This window comes from Bombina bombina, chromosome 2, assembly GCF_027579735.1.
Source record: "Bombina bombina isolate aBomBom1 chromosome 2, aBomBom1.pri, whole genome shotgun sequence".
Taxonomy (NCBI): Eukaryota; Metazoa; Chordata; class Amphibia; order Anura; family Bombinatoridae; genus Bombina; species Bombina bombina.
Window position 1 is genome coordinate 272,751,846 of NC_069500.1, and position 13,080 is coordinate 272,764,925.

General features: G+C 36.4%; 1 protein-coding gene across 2 annotated transcripts in view; it reads right to left on the bottom strand.

Moving 5' to 3' along the window:
• The window catches only part of REEP5 (receptor accessory protein 5), a 76,345-nt gene that overhangs the window by 51,804 nt on the left and 11,461 nt on the right, over nt 1–13,080 (bottom strand). For both annotated transcript variants that reach the window (XM_053701544.1, XM_053701545.1), the window contains exon 2: nt 12,024–12,117. In XM_053701544.1, coding sequence (XP_053557519.1) covers nt 12,024–12,117 — 94 coding nt within the window. The remainder of the gene's footprint in view (nt 1–12,023; nt 12,118–13,080) is intronic.

Here is a 13,080-nt window from a genome sequence, read left to right on the forward strand (position 1 = left end):
AGGCTCGCATATACGAACCTGCCCCGCGAAGGCTTTCACTGCTTCGTACATGGAGCCCCTGGTCTGTTAAGGGTATAAGGAAAAGTCTTAATCTGCTTCAGAAATAAACAGCTGCATTGTAAAAATACTGCGCCTCATCACCTGCTAAACGATTTCACTTGGTGCTCTAAATTAATGAAACCACTAAATGCAACAAACTTGATTTTTTTCTCGCAATATTAGGACAGATCGGTTTTGTATAAAGTCCTGTTGTAACATAAAACTACCATCTCCTTCAATATATCAATATTCTGCCCTATATTAAATAGCTGTTGTAGGGACTATGGCATAGGATGCTGACAAACAAGGTAAGCTAATTTTACTTACTAGTCAAGGAAGACTAATTACTTGTTCAGAGGGGAAAGAAAAAAAAAAACTTACTGGTCCACACAATGTTAAAAAATAAAGGGGGGAAACAAAAGCAAATTTCATACTCATCCAGGACTAGTGGACATTTGCAGCCGTGTGTATGTTTTACTAATTACCAAAAACCAATGGCAAAGCCATGTATGTCTGCTATTTATGAACAAAGAGGATCCCAAAAAATCTTTTATAATCATTTGTGTCATGATTGCACAAGCACTATGTGAATAATTTCAGTGAGAAACCCAAAGTTTGAGAAAAACTTTTAGCCACCAATCAGCAAGCGCTATCCAGGTGCTGAGCCAAAAATGGGCCCGCTCCTAAGCTTACATTCCTGCTTTTCAAATAAAGATACTAAGAGAAAGAAGAACGAGAACAAGTCCTAACACTTTGCCCTTCAAGTAATGGGTAACTTTTAGCGCTGCACTGGGATTTTAATTACAGTGTGCTGGGGGTCTGCACCCCAGAATTTACATGCATGGTTTATTTTTGGGGGTGTCTGAGAAGATCTAGCTCTGCATTAAATGATCCTAGTAGGCTCAGTGTGGTCTCCCCTCCTCTATACCGGAGCTCCTGACTGTGCCTTTATTTTTCTTTCTAAGGGATTGATTCAGTAAGAAGAACAGAGGCACAAGCTTCACAGGGGTCCCGGGAGAAAGGAGGAGAGACCACACTGAGCCTACTAGGATTACATTATTAAGGAACGGCGGTGAATCAAGCAGGGGCAAACATAAAAGCAAAAATCACAGCACATTGCCCGAGTTTCTTCTTAGTGACTCCAGGCAACACTGCAGCACTCCAACTTCAAGGGGGTGCTCAATATTTACCGCTTCAACACTGCTACTACTAGACCGATTTCAATAGAGAGCAAATCTACTATATTTCACACTGCAACTTATACAAACTGTTAGACTGACTTCAGTAAAAAGTGAATAACCTATATTTACACACATGCAAGAAAAGGAGCACTCACTGGACTTCATCAATATAAAATTAGCATATTCTATTATGATGTTTGGATTAAGAACCCTGGCAGCCGCAACATATGAGCGAGTCCTCCTTTTCTGTTAATAAATATATACATTATTTTTTTATTTCACACATTGGACTTAGAAGATTAAATGTTACAGTTATGTTCTATAAATGGCAATATAATTCAAAATCATGAGATTTCATAAGTGCACAAAAGAGTATACAGAGACCTCATTCCTCTCCTCCTCATATAGACACAAGATTCCTGCAGCTAAGCACTGCAATTCCCCCTTAACAACCTCAGGCAGGCAAGGTTCCTGGGAGCACAGCACTAACACAATAATGCTACACAGCTCTGGCCAATTCCCTCAGAGTCACTGCACATAAAGACAGGGAACAGTGCTTGCAGACACCACAAAATAAAAAAAAAATATATATATATTCTGTCACCATGGTGACCTGGCACCCAAAAAAAAAAAAAAAAAAAAAAAAAAAAAAAAAAAAAAAAGGGACAGTCTAGTCAAAATTAAACTTTCAGGAATCAGATAGGGCATACACTTTTAAACAATGTTCCAATTTACTTTTATCATCACATTTTCTTTGTTCTCTTGATGTTCTTTGTTGAAAGTTAAACCTAGGTAGTCTCATATGCTAATTTTAAGCCCTTAAAGGGACAATAAAGTAAAAAAAATCTTTCACAATTTAAATAGGGCATGTAATTTTAAACAACTTTCAAATTTACTTTTATTACCAATTTTGCTTTGTTCTCTTGGTATTCTTAGTTGAAAGCTAAATCTAGGAGGTTCATGTGATAATTTCTTAGACCTTGAAGACTGCCTCTAATCGGAAAGCATTTTGACAGTTTTTCACCACTAGAGGGCGTTCATGTGTTTCATATAGATAACAATGAGCTCAGGCACGTGAAGCTCCTAGGAGTCAGCACTGATCGCCTAAAAATGCATGTCTGTCAAAAGACCTGAAATAAGGGGGCAGTTTGCAGAGGCATAGATACAAGGTAATCACAGAGGTAAAAAGTATATTATTATAACTGTGTTGGTTATGCAAAATTGGGGAATGGGTAATAAAGGGATTATCTACATTTTTAAACAACAACAATTCTGGCGTTTACTGTCCCTTTAAAGGCCACCTCTTATCTCAGAGCATTTGGTCAGTTTTTCACAGTTATACAGCACTAGTTCATGTGTACCGTATAGATGATATAAATAACTCCACGGGAGTGAGCACAATAAGTCAGCACTGATTGGCTAAAATGCAAGTCTGTCAAAAGAACTGAAATAAGGGAGCAGTCTGCACAGGCTTAGATACAAGGTAATCACACAGGTGAAGCGTGTATTGATATAACTGTGTTGGTTATGCAAAACTGGGGAATGGGTAATAAAGGGATTATCTATCTTTATAAACAATATTCCTACAGTTCCTTTGAATACAGCACAGCTGTTACCAATCTATGGGCTCAGTTCCAGTTCAAAGGCTAGATTCCCGGCGCGCTCCCGAGTGCAACAATATACGTTAGTAATAGGCGTAATTACAAATACGCCCAGTTTCTTATTAATCATTGCTTTGCGCTGATAGGGAACTGAAATTTCGGCTTCAATTGCGTGTTGTATATTTCCCCATACAGACTGAGGCAAACACCATTATAATACATGCTTTTACATCTTGTGATGCAGTACTTTCTTCTTTAAACTAATTTTTTTAAAGGCTCAGCGCCAAGAAGAGACTTATTGCCAGAAATTTGCGCTTCCAGTAAAGGACTGCACTCGCTGGATTTTGGATACAAATACTTTTATTGTGGTAACGTTTCGGAGTCCTCAGACCCCTTCCTCAGACCAGAACGTTCTGGTCTGAGGAAGGGGTCTGAGGACTCCGAAACGTTACCACAATAAAAGTATTTATATCCAAAATCCAGCGAGTACAGTCTTTTAGTGGAATTGACTATAAGCTTATTTGTGAGTGAGTGCTGGACTTTTTCTGTGTGCTATATTATCGTATATATTTTTTGTAATTTACCCATTTGGGACGTGCACCCAGACCTGTCTGGGGTTAACTGCCTGTGGCTCAGTGGACGGTGCAGCTTCCTGAGAGTGCTGTTTTTGCACCCAGGGCTGTGCATGTTGCAGGGTCATGGGATGTGTACCCGGTCCGGCCTGAGAGTGCTGTCTCATTTCGTGTTTTGTATATGTCTGGGGAGATTACATAAGCCTGCGCACCCTTCATTTTTACCCCAATTTGTTTGACTGTGAGCCTGCATTGTGTGGCTGTTTAGGGACACAGGTTTTGGAAGAGACCTTGACGTGGTACCTGGGCTTGTCCCATTTGGCCAGATGCGGTAACTAACTCTTCCATTGTTACTTTTTATCTTAGTTGTGAGCTTGTAAGTGAGTGCTGAACTTTTTCTGTGTGATATATATTTATGCAATCTTAAAATTATCAACATATGGCAAAAACAGCACAAACATTATATAAATATAAGCTAAATAGTTATCTAAAAAAGTTTTTTTTTTAATAATCAAGAGATGGTAGCGTAAATATTTATAGGGATGTACTGTGATAAATAGGGAGTAAATGCTTTTTTCGACAGACAAAATTTATCATTATAACGCCCCAGCTCGCCTGCACAAAGTTACGCCTATTTTGTGATTTTAGGCTCACAGTCTTGTGCATGATAAATTCACAGAGAGTGAAGACAATGAAACCAGGGTATTAATCAAATATGACCATTTGAATGTTTGTTCACTTCAATTCCAAATAGAAAAATACTTATTTTTGTTAAATATATGCATAGTATAGCAGCAATTAAATGCTCACATACAAAATTATTTGAAATGCTTTAAATCTCTCTCTCTGTGTCTCATTTGCAAAAGTTGGCAAATTGTGTTAACAGGGTACTTGAAAACTCTGGTATGTTTGCTTTAATTTTTTTTTTTTATTATTAATCTAAGCAATTACTGTGTAGTAAGTAGCTGGTTAAGACACTTTGCTGCAAATCTAGGTTACTGAATTTACATTTTGGCCGCTCCAGGGCAAGCAGGATAAGCACCATAAAGTAAAACAAATGCATATTGTAATATTGTTTCATATTCATTACATTTTAGGCCTGTGCATTTGTCTATTTCGGGAACAAACGAATGGCGAATATGGTGGCCGCTAGCAGCATTCAGCTATTTTCAGAGCCATGTTTTTTCTTGTTAAAGTGCAACACACTAAAATCTGTATTTGCACATATCTTATTTAAGATGGACAGTCCCTAATTCTGTGATCTGTCCCCCTGTTACAGCCGTATGTACTCATTTACAGAATTTTCCATTAGCCCCTCCTACAAACCACACCAATGGATCACCCAGTTAAACCCATGATCCTCTGCCCACTATCTACCTGTGACACTGCCCCCTCCTGAGTCCCTAAAACCTATTTACAAAATGCAGAAGCTATGAAACACTAAAGGTAGTCATCAGTAATCATCGTTTACATATGTTGCGAAAAGCACACCTGTTAGGTTTCCTAATGTTGACCTAATCCAACTGTAGGAAAGCCAGATGTTACAGATGTGACTGCCGTGCACAAGTCAGCAGGCTAATGCAAACAGACAGGCTATTAGCAGAGATGAGCTTCAAGCTACCACACCTTTAAAGGGACATAAACCCACATTTTTATTTCATGATTTATATAGAACATACAATTTTAAACAACTTTCCAGTTTACTTCTATTATCGAATTTTATTTGTACTCTTTATCCTTTGTTGAAAAGCAGGGACATAAACTCAGGAATGTGCACGTGTCTGCAGCACTATATGGCAGCAGTTTTGCAACAATGTTATACATTAGCAAGAGCACTAGATAGCAGCAATATTTCCTGTCATGTAGTGTTTCAGGCACGTGCACACAACCTAGGTATCCCTTAAAGGGACATTATACACCCATATTTTCTTATCCTGATTGTATGAAGTATGTTCCGAACATGTAGTGTAACTGTTTTGAGCTTTAAAAAATAAAGGCTAGTATTAATTATTTTCATACGATCTTGCATTTTTTTGTGTTATTTACCAAGCCCTTAGTTTGTATGAGAATACGTTTGGCCGCACTTCCATATGCGCGCAACCGTGACCCATTCATGAAGAATGCATGCATTTCATTGGCAGTGATGTCAGCTCACCTGAAGCACTGTACGCGGCATCCCTATGTGCGCTGCCGCGATCGCAAGCGTTTCATTGGCACCCCGGCAATACTGAGAATGTGACAGCTGCCCTCATTACTGCGTATCACCCCGGCAATGCTATGAGTATGTGACAGCTGCCCTCGACACTACGTGTCACCCCGGCAATGCTGTCACAGCTCTCTGACCCGCCCGCAGAGCTGAAAAGTGGCTGATCGCGTTGTGTTAAAAAATTAAAACATGCTAGGTGCAGCTCCCTAACCAGCCAACTCTATGTTGTCAACTGATGTGTATGAACGTGCACGTCAATATAAAATCAAATGCGCATGTGCGAAATGAATGCTGTGCACGGCTGAGCAGTGCACATACGGACTAGCGCATGGATTATTATGGTGGGACAGAAATAACAAATTTACATAGCTCACACTATTGGTGAAGCGGCTTGGCGAAGGCGTTAAAGTACTAGTTCGCTCTGCCCTTCTCTGGAGGAGGAGCATTATGGCGTCCAACGACGACAAAAAATGTGAGTAGAAGTTTAAAAAATAAGTTTATTTATATTCTAAGTGTACATATGGTTAGGATAGTAGTTACGGTTAAGAGTTAAGGTTTTGAGTAAAGTATTATTTGTTTCACTGCATAATGGTCCTTTAAACAAAGAACATGAGAACTAAGCAAATTTGATAGAAGTAAATTGGAAACTATTTTAAAAATGATGTTGTCTCTCTGAATAATGAAAGAAAAACATTGGTTTAGATGTCCCTTTAACTCTAAAAGCCTGGAATCTGAGCCTAAATATGGCAGAATTCACAGCTTTATACCTCGGGTTTTAAACCAGGAAGTGTAAAATGTGCACACTGCATCTGTGCGTCATTTAGAATAGCACCTAGAAGTACTGCATGACTTTTCTTCCAGTATGACAACGCTTTAGAATGTGATTCTCCAAACCAGCAAACAAAACATTGGCCATTTTAAAACCTGAAAACGATTTCCTTTTCATCTACTCAAAGACTACACCGCAGCAGTGAAAGATAAACAGCTTTTGACACATATGGCAGACAGACGCGTACAAAATCTAGGTTTCAATGCATTCCACTTCTGAACTGTTGGCAGCTACTCTCCTTCAGATACCCGCAGTAAAACCTTGGTTTTAAAATGATGTCAGCCATACTTAGAGGGAGGTGCATGAAAAATGTATTTAGTGTGTAATGTCCCTTTAAACACCAGGAGATTGTGACATTACTAGCTACAATCCATAACTTGCCTCACAAGAGATAACAGGACAGGCTTTTAAGCATAAGTAGACCAAGGTTACTACTTGATAGAATCTATTAGTTTATAGAGACCTATGACTTTACAGCAGTGTATCCCCAACCCAGCCAGCAGGACAGATATTTATTATATCTTAACTAGAGCACAGGTGAAATACACAGCTCAGCCATCAGCTGATTATAGTTAAGATATAGTGAATATTTGGCCTATTAAAGGGACATGAAACCCATTTTTTTTTATTTCACGATTTAGAAAGAGCATACAATTATAAACAACTTTCTAATTTACTTCTATTTTCTATTTTGCTTCATTCTCTTGATACTCTTTGCTGAAAAGCATATTTAGATATGCTTAGTAGCTGCTGATTGATAGCTGCACATTGATGCCTTGTGTGATTGGTTCACTGTGTGCATTGCTATTTCTACATTAAAGTATATCTAAAGAATGAAGCAAATTAGGTAATAGAAGTAAATTGGAATGTTGTTTAAAATTGTATTCTCTACCCTAATCATGAAAGAAAATGTTTGAGTATACTGTCCCTTTAAGGGTCCTGAGGGCTGGAGTTAAGAAACACTGCTTTACAGAGACTAACACATTTCATCAATATATTAATTAGGCATTGGCATTCAGATTCTTCATTAGCACCAAAATGCAGAAGGCAGCAGCTGCTTGTGGTGGTCGGATCTTTTCAGAGCCAAATTTCTTCTTGTGAATCTGCAACACACTAAGATCTGCGGAAATCCAGTTCCAAGTGTGTTGTACTTTCACAAGAAGGAATCCAGTCCCCAAAAGAGCCAAAAGCCACGAGTGGCCACATTCAGGTGCTTACGAAGCATCCAAATGCCAATGCCTAATTTAAAAAATATAAACATATGTATATAAGCTGATTCACTTTGCCACCAATACAAAAATATTCCTGAAAAGAAGCTTTTTGCAACATTGTGGCCACAACATTATACTAAGAATAAAATTATTACATATATAAAAAAAGAAGATATTTGTTTTTATAAACATACAGACCTCAATGTGAACATATGACAATATTGTATATACTATATGTTCAGTCTGTAACACTGTGTTCCCTAGACATCTTGTAAACATGTATATTATCTGACCATATTTATTGCATCATTTCATTTTTCCAAATGACAGAGCGTTATACAAAAATAACAGGCTACTGTAATCATGTTACAAATCATATGAACTGTATACGTTACATCTATTTCACAACATCTTGACTGTATGGCATTGCGGTTTGTTTTAGATAGATTATTTACCATGCAACAAAATCTCTTAAGCAAAATATGCAACTTAGATTGTAAAAGTTTACACTTCTCATTAAAACTAGCCTAAAAAACACATAATTAAATCTTACATTTCATTTTTAAACAACTTTACAGTTCTTTTTATGCTGCATATAACTACCATTTAATATAACTACTACTTATTGCCTGTTCTTAAAGGGAGATTGTATTAAAAAATATATATTGCAATTTATTTTCCACTAAATCCATTTAAATATTTATTATATCTATCCAACTTACCTGTGTGTCATGTATCCCCCTCTATTGTGCATATTACAATATACTTTTGCACATACCTCTATATATTATAAAAAGGATTTTATATATATATATATATATATATATATATATATATATATATATATATATATTTTAATATTCCAAATACACACACGGCTTTAGTGTCTGGTATCCGGAAAAGCAGCAGGCAACACAGGGAGTTCAATCAAAAAGCCTTTTATTCCAATACAGGGAAAAAACAGCAGGGCCTTAACCCATAACGTTTCGGTCTGTACTTAGACCTTTGTCAAATGGATCCCATGTGAGTAGCTACAAAAAAATGCTACAAAAAAGCTGTTTTGTTCTCTTTTAATGCATAAGATTGGTCTCGACCTGCTTACTCCTGCTCTGATCAATCTATGATTGGGAGTTTCATCTGAACCAGTATACAAGCTCAAAGCAATACAGACGACTGGGTGTTAATACAGAGATCACCACAACTGATATCAAGGGGATACGCAGCTACGGTGATCTAGTTCTATACTCTAGGAGGTGCCAAGTATTTTGCCGACACGAATCATCCTTACCTCATATGATTGAGGGTTTCTGAAGTAAGTGCACATCTGAGTGGGGGTTATATATGAAGAGATCCCACACCAGTCAACATTACCAAAGATTCTATATGAACTTTTATTGTTTGCCTATATTCTGAATCATTAACCATATATCATTGTTCCATCTGTTGTTTTAATACTATTTGTGTGTGTGTGAGTGTGGTAAATTATCCAATGTGTAGCACATTTACAATCAAACTTATTTGCCACAAAAATCAGCAGCAGTTTTTTTTAGAATATATATATTTGCAAATGTAAAACTTTGAGAATAATTTAATATCAGATTTTGGTAAGGATTGGAACTGGCAGGTAATGGATAAGTGTATACATCTTAGTAAGGCAGAGAATCATTCAATCAATAAATGGTACAGATTACTGAAGGAGAAAGATGGTGTTCAGAACACCAGAAGTATAGTGTTACAATGACATAATAAACGGCTCCTTGAAATCAATGAGGATATAATTACTAAGAGTCAGGAGAATAGTAAAAAGGAAGTAGCCTAAGGCAGGGTTCTTCAAACTTTTTTCCCCCAAGACCCAGTGCCATGAATGATACCAAATACCTTTGCGACCCTATTTTTAAGTTTGGTCTGAACATTTTTGAAGTAATATACAAGATAGCTTCAATTTTTGACTACTGTGTGCTACTTTATGCCTGATTGTAGTCAATCTTGATAGTGTTGTAAAAGACAACAATATACACACACACCACCTCAAATACTCTTATACAACACACACACTCTCATATAATACACACACCACACACATACTCTCATACAGCACACACAAACACACACTCTCATACAACGCACACACACTCTCATACAATACACTAATACAGTAATACAATGCACATACAGCACACACACTCATACAATACAAACACACAACGCACATACAACACACACTCGCATATAAACACACACAAAATACTACAATGCACATAAAGCACACACACTCATACAATACACACACAGCACACACTCTCATACAACACACATCACACACTTACATATACCACACAGAAAACTCATACAAACGCACATACAGCACACACTCTCATACAACATACTCTAATACAGCACATACATCACACAAGCAAACTCATACAGCGCACACACTCATACAATACAAACACACTACACATACAACACATAAAACACACCCATACAACACACATACAGCACACACTCACATATAACACACACAAAATAATACAATGCACATAAAGCACACACACTCATACAATACACACACAGCACACTTACATATACCACACAGAAAACTCATACAACGCACATACAGCACACACTCTCATACAACATACACCACACACAACACACTAATACAGCACATACATCACACAAGCAAACTCATACAACGCACACACTCATACAATACACACACTCTCATACAATGCACACACACACCACACGATCTCAAACACATAAACCACATACTCACATATAACACACACACACCACACTCTTCTACAACACAGTCACAAGTCGCAACCCAGTAAACATGGTGTTGCAACCCAGTATTGGGTCCCGACCCGTGGTTTGAAGAACCCTGGCCTAAGGGAGTCCCATCTAAATATCCTACATCAAACATATCCCACCCCATCTCTATTACATGATAGAGCAGTATATTTGTGGTCACGTGTGTGAAGTGTAGCTCACAAATGGCTAAATTCGCGCATTATTTCTAGCATTGCCCCTTAAAGTGATGGTTAACTAATCAAATGCCATATAGTTAATCTTTGCCATTAAAGTATGTGTGTACCTTTCTTGTTTTTAATCCATCTGTGAAAGGGTTAAATTAGTGCATATAGTAATGCTTCTATTGCAGTTATGCTGGCCCACTTGGATAAACTTTATTTATTTTTTTAAAATGACAATTCCAGTAAACATCCAATCAACGTGTGTGTCACATGACAATGTTGCTGTCCTGTCCGTTTAAAGTCCTTAGAAAGTCTATAGAGAGTGGATGTGACTGATCTATACATTACAGCCCAGCCAAAAGTGGAAATGAAGGGGGACGGAGAAACAGACAATACCAATTAGGATTATAAACCTTTTCTTACAAAATATTTATAAACTTTTAAAAAAATAATAATAAAATGTCGTTTTGCTTGCAAACTAATATATTTTTCATTGCAACATTCTTATAGTCTGAAATTTACTTTAATTAGCCAGTTCTGGAATAAGATTAGTTTCTGGATTTCCAAGATTACGGAATCTTTTTTTGCTTCCAAAGAATAGCAGGTATAGAAATAAGGCATGTATTGATTTTGTAATTTTAACAGCTAGAAATGTTATTTTTAAAAAAAATGGATTTCTAAGAAAATTCCTTCGATAACAGTATTAAAGAATAAACTATAGAACTGCTTAATAATAGAGCAACGTGCAACAGAGGTAAAGCACGAAAGAGGAGTAAAATTATTCATGGAAAAATGTCTCACATTGATTAAGTCATACTCTTTAGATACTCAGAAAAATATTTTATATCCTTTTCAGTCTGCCGGCTATGTAATAAGTGCGGTTATACGAGGAGAACTCCCATTATATAATGACCAAGCTATGTCTGTAATGATAGGAGAAATTGTTCTTTTTTCATTTTCTATGTTCCTAATTTTGTTTTGTATATATGTGATTGAAAATTGATAAATATAAGGTAAACAAAATTAGGTAACATTTTTGTTAATGTTTACTTTTGAATTTTTTCCTCTATTTTAATGCTATTGAATGGTCAAATCCATTGTGTTTCTTTGAAATATGTAATGTAATTCTCTTGTTTTTTTACACCTGTGCTGTATACTGTTTGGTATTTTACCTCAATAAAAATATTTGATAAAAAAAACAAAAAACACACACACATTAGCAAATGTCATAACTACCAACTATCCAAAGCAACATGTGATGGGAGCCAATCAGTTAAAATGTTCTTTACCCAAGCAAGACATCATTACAAAATGGCTTGTTTATGCACAGGTGAGAATCAGCTGTTAGTACAGAATATATTTGTACTACAAGTATTAGACTATATAAATAATTGTGTTATACTTACGAGACATAGGCAGGATATCCAAAGCCAATCAGATTGCAGAGTAGTGACGCTCCATACCCAATTACCAGGTAAATAGCAAGAATACCAATGATAACTGAGGGAAAAAACAACAAAGCAGATTTAATGTGTTTAATGCATGAATCTTCCTTTTTAAATATCACATTTGTGTGTGTATATAACATAACCCCTAGTAAATATCAACAGTTAAGAGACAGTAAACTCAAAATTAAACTTTTACGATTCAGATAGATCATGCAGTTTTAAACAACTCCTCTCCAATGTACTTCTTTTTTCAAATTTTCTTTACTCTCTTTGTATCCTTTGTTGAAAAAATACATATGTAGGCTCCAGAGCAGCAATGTATTACTGAGAATTGGCTAGTGATTAGTGGCTGCACATATTTGCCTCTTACCATTGCCTCACCAGGTGTGTCCAGCTAGCTCCCAGTAATGCATTGCTCCTAAATCTACCGGTTTACTCTTCAACAAAAGATGCTAAGTAAAGTTAAAAATTGGAAAGTTGTTAAACTTTCATGATTCAGATAGCGCATGCAATTTTACATTTTGACTTTACTGTCCCTTTAAGCACTTTATCGCAAAGGCTCTGAAGTCTTTTTAAAATATATATTTTATATACAAACACATTGAAAAGCCTATTTAGTAGGTTTATTCAGCTATGGACAGTTTTAAATAAGCTCAAGCAATCATTGTGTAGAATGTTGCAGTTAGTTTGAAGACGTGTGCAGGAAAAACTTTCAAAATAAACACTGACAGTATATAAAGTTTTTTTTCTTCTAATTATTATTCCTAAGTATTATTAAAGTTTTTTATGTGGAATTACTTTTACGTTTATTTATCTTTAAAGCGAGTACCACAGAGCAGGCGTTAACAAGTTTGTTTCAAATTGAGTCACATTCTCATACAGTGTAAAAATAAAAAGTTCAAAGAAACGGTTTGTAACTAGTACAGGTGTTTGTAGCAATTTGTTTCCTATGAGATCTGCTGCATTTGAACAGAAGCCTTGGGTAACAGATAACTTCTTACAAAGTCTTAAACTG